We start from the raw sequence: 13,456 nt of genomic DNA, 5'->3' as shown, positions 1-13,456 counted from the left end.
TAAAGCAAAGATTTTAACTAATTTTAAGTAACATGGTGGTTTCTACAAGATCAAAGCACACTTTCATTTAAGTCATGGAACAGATAAGTGGCTAAAATGAATATACTTGCCAATGAATGGATAACCCACAATACCTACACTTGTGACTATGTTTTCTCAAGACAGAGTAACTGGTCTCCTCCCATCTTATTCTCTCCTTAGTAGAACCTCTGCCTTTTTTTTTTTTTTTTAATAGCACAAGGGTGGGAAGAAGTAGAAAGGAGGACAAAGGTTGCTAGTTAACTTAAAAGCAGAAAGTAAAGTTTGGTGTTTCTTCCTGAATATTTTCTGAATAATTCAGCTACTATGTGAATGGGCGAATTGCTACCAAAGAAGATTTCCTAAACCCTGATATACTGGACACTTTTATTTCATCTGTGCAAAAAACTCTCCGGGTAATAGTCTTTTTTTTCTCCTCTCTTTTTAATGTAAAACCAAAGTACTTTGTAGTCTAGCTAGTCCTAAATTCTGTGGGTGTATAAGTTTACATGTTTTTCCAGTTTTAGAGAACAGGCACTAGGTCTTATTTACCTTCAGTTCCTTCCTCTTGGGTCTTACCCATGTATATTGATTCAAAATTAAAAATACTTCCCACAGCCGTTCGGTAGAATAAACTCTCGTAGTCTGTAAGAATGGGGTTATTTGCATTCCTTCCACACCTAGTATTCCAATAAATGTTAATTGCCCCAAACCTAAATGACTGTGACATATTTTGTAACTGTATTGGATGATGGGTCTCGGGAATGCAAGGTTTTGAATGTGGAGTAATCTTTAGCATCGTATTTGGTCCTCTTGCTTGCAATTACAAAGGAGACTTTTCTGTTCCATAGATTGTTGAGAAGATCAGACCCCTCAAGAAGGTTTGGTTAGGAGAGACCAGCTCTGCGTTTGGGGGTGGAGCGCCCTTCCTGTCCAACACCTTTGCTGCTGGCTTTATGTGAGTGAGCCTGCACTTGTCTCAGGGACCACATAGTACTCTTCTGTTCTTCTATTCAGCTGAAATAACTCATCGGCCAAAAATCAAGGACCGTTTCTATGGCTGAACTCCAAAATTCATGCCAGATTTTGCAACAAAATGATTTACTAAATTAGTTGGACATCTTTAATGCATGGCCCAGATGAATCATTGTATGAATGAACTGCTTTAGAAGTTTTGTTCCTTAATTATGGCCCATAACTATGTGAAGCATTCCTCTCTCTAAAGAAGTACATGGTAAAAGAGTGTATCAAGAGCCTTGACCCTGAGAAGGATACTGAGTACCTATAGCTCTATTCATAGATTCTCAAGACTGTTTAGAGCCTGGAAGTAGGAGGTCACACCCGAGGGGCTGCCAATGAATTTAAAGATTTACTAAATCACTGCCTTCTCCAACCTCCACAAACTTGATTGCTTGAAAACCAACTTGTTTACTTACATTCTATTACTCGGTTAACGCTCTTAACCTAACGTTCTGTATCCTCACTGAGCTTTATTCTCTTTCCTCTTCTACCCTCATTCTTAGAAGCCCTGAATAAAGCACACATCTTTATCCATATTTATCCTTATGTAGGGGCATGAGGAATAGAGAAAAGAGTGGAGGTGTTTGTTTTGCCACTAAATAAAGATGGAGGGGAGTTCCCTGGTGCTCCTGTGGTTAGGACTTTGCCTTCCAATGCAGGGGGTGTGGGTTCGATCAACTGGTTAGGGACCACATGTCTCTAGATCAAAAACCAATCGCCAGTCCAGGTTCGATGCATGAGACAGGGCGCTCAGGGGCACTGCACTGGGATGACCCAGAAGGATGGGATGGGGAGGGAGGTGGGAGGGGGGTTCAGGATGGGGAACACATGTACACCCATGGCTGATTCATGTCAATGTATGGCAAAAACCACTACAATATTGTAAAGTAATTAGCCTCCAATTAAAATAAATTAAAATTAAATTAAATTAAATTAAAAAAAAAAGAAAAACCAAAATGTAAAACAGAAGCAATACTGTAACAAATTCAATAATGACTTTAAAAATGGTCCACATTAAAAAAAAAAAAAAGATGGAGGAAAGAGGTGTCCATAGAAGCTTATTATTTTGCATTTCACTGACCACCAGCAACCTTTACTTCATCCTCAACATGGGGATGGAGGTGGAGAGGTGGTGGGTGGGAGGATGAGCATGGATCCAACAGGATGGAGAACAATTGTCCATGTTGTCTAATTGTCTATAGTTGTGGGCATCTATGGCTTTGTAAGACGTTGTCCTACCCTGATAGGGGCTCCTATGGTATATTAATAGTATTCAAGAATTTGTTATCATGCAGAAGTGTGAGAGCACATGAAGAAAAGGATAGTCTCTACTTCATCGGAATGTCTTATTCATGACTAATACCACTTTTCTGGTTTTCTGTCAACTCTTCCCACACAGAGCAATAAATCAGAATAGTGTAGAGGTAAAATTGAGTTATTTTGTTTTCCAAATCTGAAGAAAGCTTGGCCTCACTCTGTTCCAGGTGGCTGGATAAATTGGGCCTGTCGGCCAGGATGGGCATAGAAGTGGTGATGAGGCAAGTGTTGTTTGGAGCCGGGAACTACCACCTAGTGGATGGAAATTTTGAACCTTTGCCTGTAAGTGACCATTATTTTCCTATTATTGTGAGTCATTTAAAGTCTACTGAGGTCCCTCATTTTAAGCTTTTATGAGGAATCAATTCTTTCACTAAATTCAGTGCTCTTAGTAAGTAGCCAAACCATGGAAAGGTGGACTGGAAGAAATCTTAGAAGAAATCCACTGTAACATTTTTGTGTCTCAAGAAATTGAGACCCAGAAATAATGATTTCAACGTGAATCATTGGGGCCATGGCATGAGATTTTTTTTAAAGAGAGGGGTAATTTGAAATTTTATGACTTCAATTTTACATGATAACAAACTTGAATCAACTATTTTTCAAAGTAAACCAAAGTTGAAATTGCCATTAGTATCCAAGGTTTCAAAACATTTTTTATGTCATGAAATCATCATTTATTTAACTTTTAGATAAACTAGTACCATGTATTTGTTCAAAAATATCACCCTAAGATTGGCTATTTTGTTAATAATCTTCAAGATATTTATGAATAAAGTCTCATTTGCACCCTATCTCCAACGACATCTGGTGCTAAATTAGGGACTGTAGCCTTTCAAATAAAAACCACCTTGAAGATACGCATATGAATAGCATAGATATAGCTCTGATAAGTATGACCTTGATTTTTGTTATCTAAAATAGCATTTGAGAATATCTGTTTTCTAAGAATAATTCCTACGGGAATTATTTGAACACGGTAGGAAAGCTAAGAAGGTCTGCAAAAAGCACATGACAAATATAAGCTAGGCTTTTGTGGTTTACAGATATCCCCCTAAAATTGCTTTTAATCTATAGTGGTCCAAGCTCATGGAGCACACTGTTCATAATAAAATTTTTAGCAAAATGTCTTTCTACAAAATGGAATCTCTTCCCCAAGTCGTTTATAATATGAGTTAAACCAAGTATGATCATTTCATTGAACAAATATCCAAAGTCTACTACTGGCCATTTCTTAAATGGACCTTAAACAAGGAAGAGAAGTAAATAATTTCTTCACAATGTGCTCTAAGTACAATATCTAGAAATTAGCTACCTTACCCTGTCACTCTTTATAAATAATGCCAGCTATTTATAATGTTATCTAAAGCTTCAAACACAAACTTTTGACTTCAGAATTCTTTGTATATATGCTAAATATATTTCTTCCTCAAGGTTTACAAGTCAGCTAGAAAAACTTGAAAGAGTAAATGGTACCATTGACATCTGCAGGATCCTAGGGAATCAGCCTTAAACCTATTGTACATGTCTGTTTTCTTATTCAATTTGCATAACAGTCCTGGAAGATGGCAACACAGGTGTCTTAGATTCATTTTTCTATGTATTAATTGTTTAATTAGAGGATAATTTCTTAATAATGTGCTGGTTTCTGCTGTACAACAATGCAAATAAATCATAATTTTATATATGTGTGTGTATATATATCCAGGAGAAGGCAATGGCAGCCCACTCCAGTACTTTTGCCAGGAAAATCCCATAGGCGGAGGAGTCCTAAGTTGCTAAGAGTCAGACACAACTGAGTGACTTCACTTTCACTTTTCACTTTCATGCATTGGAGAAGGAAATGGCAACCCACCCCAGTGTTCTTGCTTGGAGAATCCCAGGGATGGGGGAGCCTGGTGGGCTGCCGTCTCTGGGGTTGCACAGAGTCGTTCACGACTGAAGTGATTTAGCATATATATATCCACTCTCTTTTGAGCCTCCCTCTCTCCTCCCATCCCACCCCTCTAGGTCATCACAAGACGCCAGGCTGTACTCCCCATTTTTCAAATGTTGTTGTTCAGTCGCTAGGTTATTTTCTGTTCTTTGTGACCCCGTGAACTGCAGCACGCCAGGCCTCCCTATCCTTCACCATCTCCTGGAGTTTGCTCAAACTCATGTCCATTGAGTTGGTGATGCCATCCAACCATCTCATCCTCTGTCGTCCCTTTTTCCTCCTGCCCTCAATCTTTCCCAGCATCAGGATCTTTTCTTTTTGCATCAGGTGGCCAAAGTACTGAAGTTTCAGCTTCGGCATCAGTCCTTCCAATGAATATTCAGGGTGGATTTGCTTTTTCATTTTTCACACGGGGATGTTCAAATTAAGGGATACTTGTGGGATTTGCTGGAGGTCACACTGTCCTGTTGTTATTCTAAAGAATGCTATACAAGTCCTGGCTCTGAACCTGCTTGCTTTCTATCCACCCACCCACCTCCCCTCATAGAACCATGCTAAAGTTATGTCTCTTGTGAAAGCATTTAATTGATTCTTCTCTGTAAAATCTTAAGTCTCCAGTGTAAAATCTTAAGCAGAGAAACAAAAGCTGTTTGCCTATTAAGTCTGCTTTATCTCAGTTCAAGAGCTTCCCTATGGCTCAGCTGGTAAAGAATCTGCCTGCAATGTGGGAGACCTGGGAGGAAGGGTTGACGTATATATATCTAGTGAATTAAAAAATAACTTTCTTATTATGAAAAATTTCAAAGTAAAGGGAAAAATATATGAAGCCCTAATCTTGTTTAATCCATAATCCTACCTATCCCTCACCTCCCACTTACTGGATTACTTCTAAGCAAACCTCAGGTATATCATTTTATATGTAAGTATTTCAGTATGTTTCTCCTTTGGAAAAACATAACACAATATAATTATCACACTTTAAAATATTGACAATAACTTCTCAGTATCATTAAATATTTAGTCAGTGTTTCACATTTTCCTTACTGTCTCAACTGTCTTTAACAGTTGGTTTATTCACAACAGAATCCAAACAAGGTCCATATATTGCATATATTATGTCTCTTTTTTAAGCATTTATTATATCTCTTAAGCCTGTTAATCTTTAACTTCTCCCTCCCTCTCTTTTTGTTTTGTCTCTTGGAATTGATTAATTAAACAAACCAGGTAATTTGCTCTATAATGTTTTCCACATTCTGCATTTTACTAAGGTTTCAGAGGCAGTTGTTTTAATCTATTCAACAGATAGAAGTTTTTATCTTTCAAACTTGGCTCTGTATGTGTACGTGAGTGTATGTGTACCTAAAATTTTTGCTTTGAGATTTTTCTCTTCTTAGTTTCAATTTGTCTTTCCTGATAGAATAATACTAAAATATTAATTTTCGCTACAAAGGCTATCCACGGTTTCCTATCCCAGGAAATTTTGAATTCTTGGATGACAGACAACACAGAATATTTAAACTGCCTCTGAGCAATCAGTTATATTCTTGAGATCTATCTCCTAGCAGACATAGCCCTCTGAATCACGGAAATATAGTCCGCTGGTGATGAACAGCAGCAAACAAGATACTGCCCTCAGATTCGCGGTGGCAACACAGACCAAAAGATGAATCCTTTTTAAATACCTCTAGAATAACACTCACACTGTTTGTAGGATAGCTATTTGCTTGACACTGTTTTTGTTAAAAAGTAAGTAAAGATCTATTTTGTCCCTCCCCTCTCCAATCACTCCAACTAGGATTATTGGCTCTCTCTTCTGTTCAAGAAACTGGTGGGCAACAAAGTGTTAATGGCAAGTGTGAAAGGTCCAGACAGAAGCAAACTTCGAGTATATCTTCATTGCACAAACACCAAACAGTAAGTGTGTAACACACCCTTTACCAATCAACAAGTTTTAATAAGTAAACACACAACTTCCTACTCTAACACCCTGCTGTCTTCTATCTATACAGTGGATCTAAGGTGTCTCGTTGTTCTTTATTTTTTTTCATTCTCATAGTAATATGGTGCCAGAGTCTAGCTTAAAAAAAAAAAGGTTAAATGTAGGCATTTACAGTCCAGCAAAGATTTGTACAATGATATAACATAATACATAATAAAAATATATTCTGAATTTAAATAAAGAATAGTACAAATGTAAGTACATAAAACAGATTGCATATGCATGATTAATCAATTGAATGACTATGAATATAAATATGAATTCATATGAGTGAATAATTATGTGACTATACTTATCATTTTGAATCATATCTGATTAATTTAATAAAGAAGAAAAATTAAAAGGTGACTGATAACAACTCTCATGTTTTCAGAAGTTTTAACCCAGTTTCTGGGATTGAGAGGCAATAGAGATTTTTATAGTACAATACTCTGGCTTTAGGTAGCAAAAAATATTTCTAAGTTTGAGATTTTTCTCTTCTTAGTTTCAGTTTGTCTTTCCTGATAGAATAATACTAAAATATTAATTTTAGCTACAAAGGCTATCCACAGTTTCCTATTTCACTGAGTGGGAGCTCTGTTTCTGGTGAGTGGCCCCATTAGAAATGGTGGGGAATGATTTAGGTGGATAAACTCTGTAAAATGTCGGTAGATTTAACTTTCTTATTTGTGTTGGTCTTTTCATAAGGTTAGAAAAAGTCTTGGTTTATATGGTTTGTAATATGAATTCATATGAGCCCACAAAATTTCCCTTTTACCATTTAACTTTCCTAAGTTATGAGCTGACTGACTTCCTCACAAGTCAGTCTGGCAAAGCAGCAAAGATCGCAAAGTTTTGAAGTCCAGAAAATGGTTGTGTAAAGAGCAATATTTTTATCATGTTTTCAAAACAGGACCACATCAGCAGTCTGATATTATCATAACTGGAAGATGCAAAGAGGGCGCAGCATCACTATAAATACGAAATAAATTTAGTATTATCCGTGATTATACTGTCACCAACTACTTAATTGCTTAAATTAAATAAACACTTTTATTGAGTTCATGTATTTGCTTTTAGCCCAAGGTATAAAGAAGGAGATTTAACTCTCTATGCCTTAAACCTCCATAATGTCACCAAGCACTTGGAGTTACCACATCACTTATTTAACAAGCAAGTGGATAAATACCTCATAAAACCTTCAGGACCCGATGGCTTACTTTCTAAGTGAGTAATTTTCTTGGTTCATTTCAAACTTTCACCCGAAGTGAATTTTATTGGTCTTTGTCAGAATACTGGGTGTTGACAGGGAGCAAAAGAAAAAAATCAACTATTCCAAGTTCTAACAATTCTTAATATTCAGGAAGTTATATGTGAATACACACTAATACAGGTGTAACTCATTTGGTGAATCAAAGCAGAAGGATGGGAAGACAAATGACAGTTATCTTACAGAAATGTTTTCATTTCAAAACAACCTGCTGTATATCAGGATCCACTCAATGCATTGAGATTATTTGCTCCAAAAAAATAATCCTTGGTAATACAGTCACTAAAGCAAAAATACCTGTATGTAATTGCTATATAAAGGCATAGAAGTTGGTATAAATTATCATGTGTCATGGATGTGATTCTCTTACAATATCAGAACAGTTTTTTATTCGTTAAAGTGAAGAAAAAGAGTGGTCAGAAATGTGCCTTTTAGGTGAATTATTTAAAGTTGGTTCTTAAACATTTTACTTTTAAAAGCCCATGATTGAATATGTCTTTAAAAGCTTATAGGCAACAGAACACCCAAGGGACTTCCCCGGTGGTCCAATGGTTAGCACTCCATGCTCCCATCGCAGGGCGCCTGGGTTTAATTCCCAGTCAGGCAACTAGATCCTATATGCTGCAACTAAGAGTTTGCATGCAGAACAAAGACTGAAGATCCTGCATGTGCAAATAAGGCACAGCCAAATAAATAAATACTTTTATAAAACCAGAATACCCAAGATTTCTGTCCAATGTGTGTTGGAAGGAGCTCTTTTCTTCATGGCTGTTCTCACACCATGTGTGTGTGGTCAGTTGCTCAGTTGTGTCTGACTCTTTGCCACTCCATGGGCTCTGGCCCGCCAAGATCTTCTGTCCATGGGATTATCTCGGCAAGAGTACTGGAGTGGGTTGCCAGTTCCTCTTCTAGTGGATCTCCCATCTCTGCAAATGCTCTACGAGTGATGTTTTCAGTGACAGCATCAGAACCTGAAAAAGTGCCATAAACATGCTTTCTCCAAAGTCCTATCCGCATAGACAAACATTATTAACACTGGGTACCATTCCATGATTTTTTTTCCTGTCCTTTATTTTACTATATATAACTGTAATCATACAACTTCTAATACGAGAAATTGAAGGAGAACCCACAAGTTTTCCCAAGTATCTTTCCATTTATAGTCTTTGTAGACATTTTAATGGGCTGCACGTTTTATAAAATACCATGGCTTGCTTACTCATTTTCCTACTGTTTCCTCCCATACTTTTTCCCCCTGTTATAAATAATGTATATTTGAATAACAGATACTTCTCTCTTTGGGGATTTTGACACTTTTTAAAGTTCTTAGCATATTTGTGTCTGAGGCCGAGGAGGGAAAAACTTCTCTGAAGTAGCTGAATAATAGTTGTAGAGTTAGATATATCTTAAGAGGGACTTCACCGGTGGTCCAGTGGTTGAGACTCCGTGCTCCCGATGCAGGTGTCACAGGATCGATCCCTGGTTGGGGAACTAAGATCCTGAGTGGCCAGCAAAAAGCAAAGTCTTCGAGATCATTTTCGTCTAGCCTTAATGGGTATCTAGGGCCGTCCAGCCCTGTTTATTTCCTCTCTGTTGGATCTCACAGCCTCTGCTGGTGACTGCTCTCTGTGGCAAGAGAAGGTGCCTTTGGGTCTTTCATCTGCTGCTCTTAGTTCTATTCTCTGGAGCAGAGGATGGAATCTGCACTTCATGCCTGCGGACAAGTGGGTTTAGAGGATTTTTTTTTTTTTTTCTCTTTCTGGTAAGGGAGAGTAGCATACACTCTGTGTTCATTTTTATTTTCAATTAGGTGTCAATGTTGTAAAAATTGACAAGTATTAAAATATCTGGATTTCTAGCTTTCCTTTGAAAATAGGTGCTCTGGCAACTCTGGGGTGTTTTCCCAATTCGATGGAAATGAACTGGAGTTCATTTTAGACAACTCATCCAGCTCTCTGTTCCCCTCAGTCCCTATGTGACCCTGCTGTCATAGGCCTGTCCTACTGCTGGTACATGTCACTACCAGACCCCGAGCATTTGAGTTTGCTACTCTTAATCTGATGACTATATATTACTTATATTTTTCTCTCCTTAAAATGTTGCAAAAGTATCCCAGATATGTTTAATGAATGCAGTTTGCACATATGCTCATGCTAACGACCTCAGGGTCTGGTAAAAAAGCATAGAGAAGAATCACTGAAAAAACTGGGCATATTGAGCCTGGAGAGATCAGATCAGATCAGATCAGATCAGTCGCTCAGTCTTGTCCGACTCTTTGCGACCCCTTGAATCGCAGCATGCCAGGCCTCCCTGTCCATCACCAACTCCCGGAGTACACCGAGACTCACGTCCATCGAGTCAGTGATGCCATCCAGCCATCTCATCCTCTGTCGTCCCCTTCTCCTCCTGCCCCCAATCCCTCCCAGCATCAGAGTCTTTTCCAATGAGTCAACTCTTTGCATGAGGTGGCCAAAGTACTGGAGTTTCAGCTTCAGCATCATTCCTTCCAAAGAAATCCCAGGGCTGATCTCCTTCAGAATGGACTGGTTGGATCTCCTGTGGCAAGAGAATGTGCCTTTGGGCCTTTTGTCTGCTGCTCTTAGTTCTATTCTCTGGAGCAGAGGATGGAATCTGCACTTCATGCCTGCGGACAAGTGGGTTTAGAGGATTTCACCAGTTTTCCAAGTATAAAGCATGAAATATATAATGATTACCTTTAAAAAGTTAGTTTCCACTTAAATAACTTGTATAGTGCCCATAGAAGGTCCTGTGTCATAAGCATTTAATAAATATTTGAACTGAATATACGTTAACAAAAAGCAGTATTTTATAGTTATCTCAGATGAATTTTGCCCACCTTCTCCAATTCTACCAAATCTGTTGCTTGCTAATTCCTTCCAGCTCTATTTGGTCTGAAACTTGACAAGCATGTCTTCTATTTCTTGCCACCATATTACTAACTTAGAAATAGAAAATAAGATACTATCTTCAAATAAAACCCTACCCTTATTGGCCAGCCCAATGAGGAAATATTCCACATGCTTTAAGCTTACACTCAGTATACAGATAACACCCTAAAGGGTGTTATAGGTGAATAAAGCTAAAGCTATATTCATAGCTGATTAAACAGTGTAGACAGGTAGATTAGATATTATCTTGCCCATGTTTCATCATCTTAACCCAGAGCAGCATTAATTTACAGTGATTAGACTTACCTTTAAACACTGTGACCTCTCCCAAAGACTTTCTGACTTTTTTTGCACCCCTGTCACAGTCCTCAATCTCTTGCAGAAGAGCTCTAACTATCACCGTTTAGAGATGTTGTCAAGACCTATTTTTGTTTGCGGTTTCCTTATGGTGGTTGTGGCGTTTCCTTCTCCACCCCTTGCAGGAAGTGCTGTGATATAGGTGCTGAGACAAAGCTTGGGTTCATGTGAGTTGAGTGTTACTGCAATGCAGGCTTGTTAGCCTTCAGCACAATTATGGTTATCTTATTACATCTTTAGGTACAGAGCCCACAACTGGGCATTTAAGCAAGGAATGCTGCTGCTAAGTCGCTTCAGTCATGTCCGACTCTGTGCAACCCCATAGACGGCAGCCCACCAGGCTCCCCTGTCCCTGAGATTCTCCAGGCAAGAACACTGGAGTGGGTTGCCATTTCCTTCTCCAATGCATGAAAGTGAAAAGTGAAAGTGAAGTCACTCAGTCGTGTCCAACTCTTAGCGACCCCATGGACTACAGCCTACCAGGCTCCTCTGCCCATGGAATTTTCCAGGCAAGAGTACTGGAGTGGGGTGCCATTGCCTTCTCCAAAGCAAGGAATAATGGAAACTAATTTCTCTGCTGACTGATACTTAGTAAGGATAGAGTGTGAGAGCTCTTTAAAAATGAAAACTTTATAACAATGCTAAACTGGAAACAAGTGTCTAACACTAGACAGTTCAGTAAATAAACTAATATGCTTGTACAATGGAATCTTGTGCAGTCATTAAAATGCTGCAGTGGATGAATGTTTAATGGTGTGAGCAAGCAGATGTTAGGATATGTTAAGGGGAAAAGAATTGAGTTTTAAGAGACTATATACTGTATGCTCATTTTTGTTCATATGAAAATATGTATGTTCATACATACATAAAAAAGAGATGAAGAAATATACATCAAAATCTTAAAAATGGTCATGAGATAGTTTGCTTCTGTTATATTTATCTGCATGATAAGGATGATGATAGATAATACTTTTACATGCTTACTATGTACAAGGCACTGTTATAAGTGTTCTACATATAACATATGTATTACATGTATGACATAAACTCTGGCATTAATCTAAATTTTCAACAGTATAAAACTTTTTCTTTATAAAAATTTCATAACATAAAAACCATTTACGAAAAAGATGAAAGAGACAAAAATATCATTTAGAATTATGGAAGTAACTATCAATAAAACAAAAAGTAGACTAAAGCTTTTCTTCCTAAGCTCTTACTTATATAAGATTTGTTGCCCTAAGAATATATTTCTATGTTTAGTTGCTTTAGTCGTGTCTGACTTTTTGTGACCTCATAGATTGTAGCTCACCAGGCCCCACTGTGCATGGGGATTCTCCAGGCAAGAACACTGGAATGGATTGCCATGCCCTCCTCCAGGGGATCTTCCCAACCCAGAGATGGAACATTGCATCCCTGGGTTGCAATTTCCCACATTGCAGGCAGATTCTTTACCGTCCGAGCCACCAGGAAAGCCCAAGAGTATATTAATTTGATTTCAATAATAATAAATATACATAACACTTGTCCTTGATTTTTTTCTATTTTTGACTCAGTTTTTAATTTAAATATTAATAGTGAGATGCAAAGAAAACAATTATTTTTTTAAATCCGTGGTTTAGCTAAAGAAAATCATTTTTCTTCACCACAGCAATATATATTCTACAAAAGTAGCTCAACAGCTTAAGAAAATGAATACATACCTCCTGGGAGAAGGGGAGTAAGAGGGTTTATGGACATAGTTACAAGTGGGAAATTGACGGTCATTTTGTATGTTAAATTCGTGCAACTCATATTCCATCTTTTATATTTGCTTCATATCTAAATGTTTACAATTACTTACCATTCCCCCCCAAAATGCCACAAATCCAGAAGTATGTCATCTTCATCCTTTTTACACCTCCGTCATCTTGCCTAGTATGGATTGTATGTGCTTCATTTTCTGTAAGGGGCCGAATAGTAAATATTTGGTGGCTTTGCAGACCATATGGTTTCTGTCACAACTGTTCAGCTCTACCAGTGTAGCTTAAAGGTCCTCTAGGTCAAATACCTACCTGACATTGTGTTCAAATACAAGTTACATAATATAAACTGCCACAGAAAAAAAATTGGGGCCTTAAAAAGTTCTCAGGACTTTTATAGAGTAGATGGAAGAAGTACAGCTTGGCTAACCTGGACGCATCTTTCCCCTTTGCAGATCTGTCCAGCTCAATGACCAAATTCTGAAGATGGTGGATGAACAAACCCTGCCAGCTTTGACAGAAAAACCTCTCCACCCAGGAAGTTCACTGGGCATGCCACCTTTCTCATACGGATTTTTTGTGATAAGAAATGCCAAAGTTGCTGCTTGTATCTGAAAATGAAAGATATGTACTAGCCTGGAGATTGAATTTTTGAGTGTTTTGATAAGAGGAAAGCAAAATTCAAACTATCGGAAGGCGAGCAGATGTATTACAGACCCAACGGGTGGGCGATTTCGAGTCCCTGGGAGACTCTCAGTATGAGATTTAGCACAGAATTTTGTTCTAAGTGGACCCCTGCTAATAATAAGCCAATGCCAAACACCATGGTTATATTTTTGCATGTAGTATTTTAAGGTTATTAAAAATGTACATAATATAATACAGCCAGGAGGCAAGTATGTGAAGGAT

At 38.0% G+C, this 13,456-nt stretch overlaps 1 protein-coding gene across 1 annotated transcript in view; it reads left to right on the top strand.

Moving 5' to 3' along the window:
- HPSE (heparanase) overlaps positions 1–13,162 on the top strand; it is a 45,818-nt gene extending 32,656 nt beyond the window's left edge. Inside the window, 6 exon segments of the mRNA NM_174082.2 lie at positions 341–434; positions 870–976; positions 2,523–2,637; positions 6,087–6,205; positions 7,350–7,496; positions 13,003–13,162. Of these exon segments, the coding sequence (NP_776507.1) occupies positions 341–434; positions 870–976; positions 2,523–2,637; positions 6,087–6,205; positions 7,350–7,496; positions 13,003–13,162 (742 nt within the window).
- The last annotated feature ends 294 nt before the right edge of the window (positions 13,163–13,456 follow it).

This window comes from Bos taurus, chromosome 6 (genome assembly GCF_002263795.3).
Source record: "Bos taurus isolate L1 Dominette 01449 registration number 42190680 breed Hereford chromosome 6, ARS-UCD2.0, whole genome shotgun sequence".
Classification (NCBI taxonomy): Eukaryota; Metazoa; Chordata; class Mammalia; order Artiodactyla; family Bovidae; genus Bos; species Bos taurus.
The sequence above is the reverse complement of the archived record's forward strand: the minus strand, read 5'-3'. Positions and strand labels throughout refer to the sequence as shown.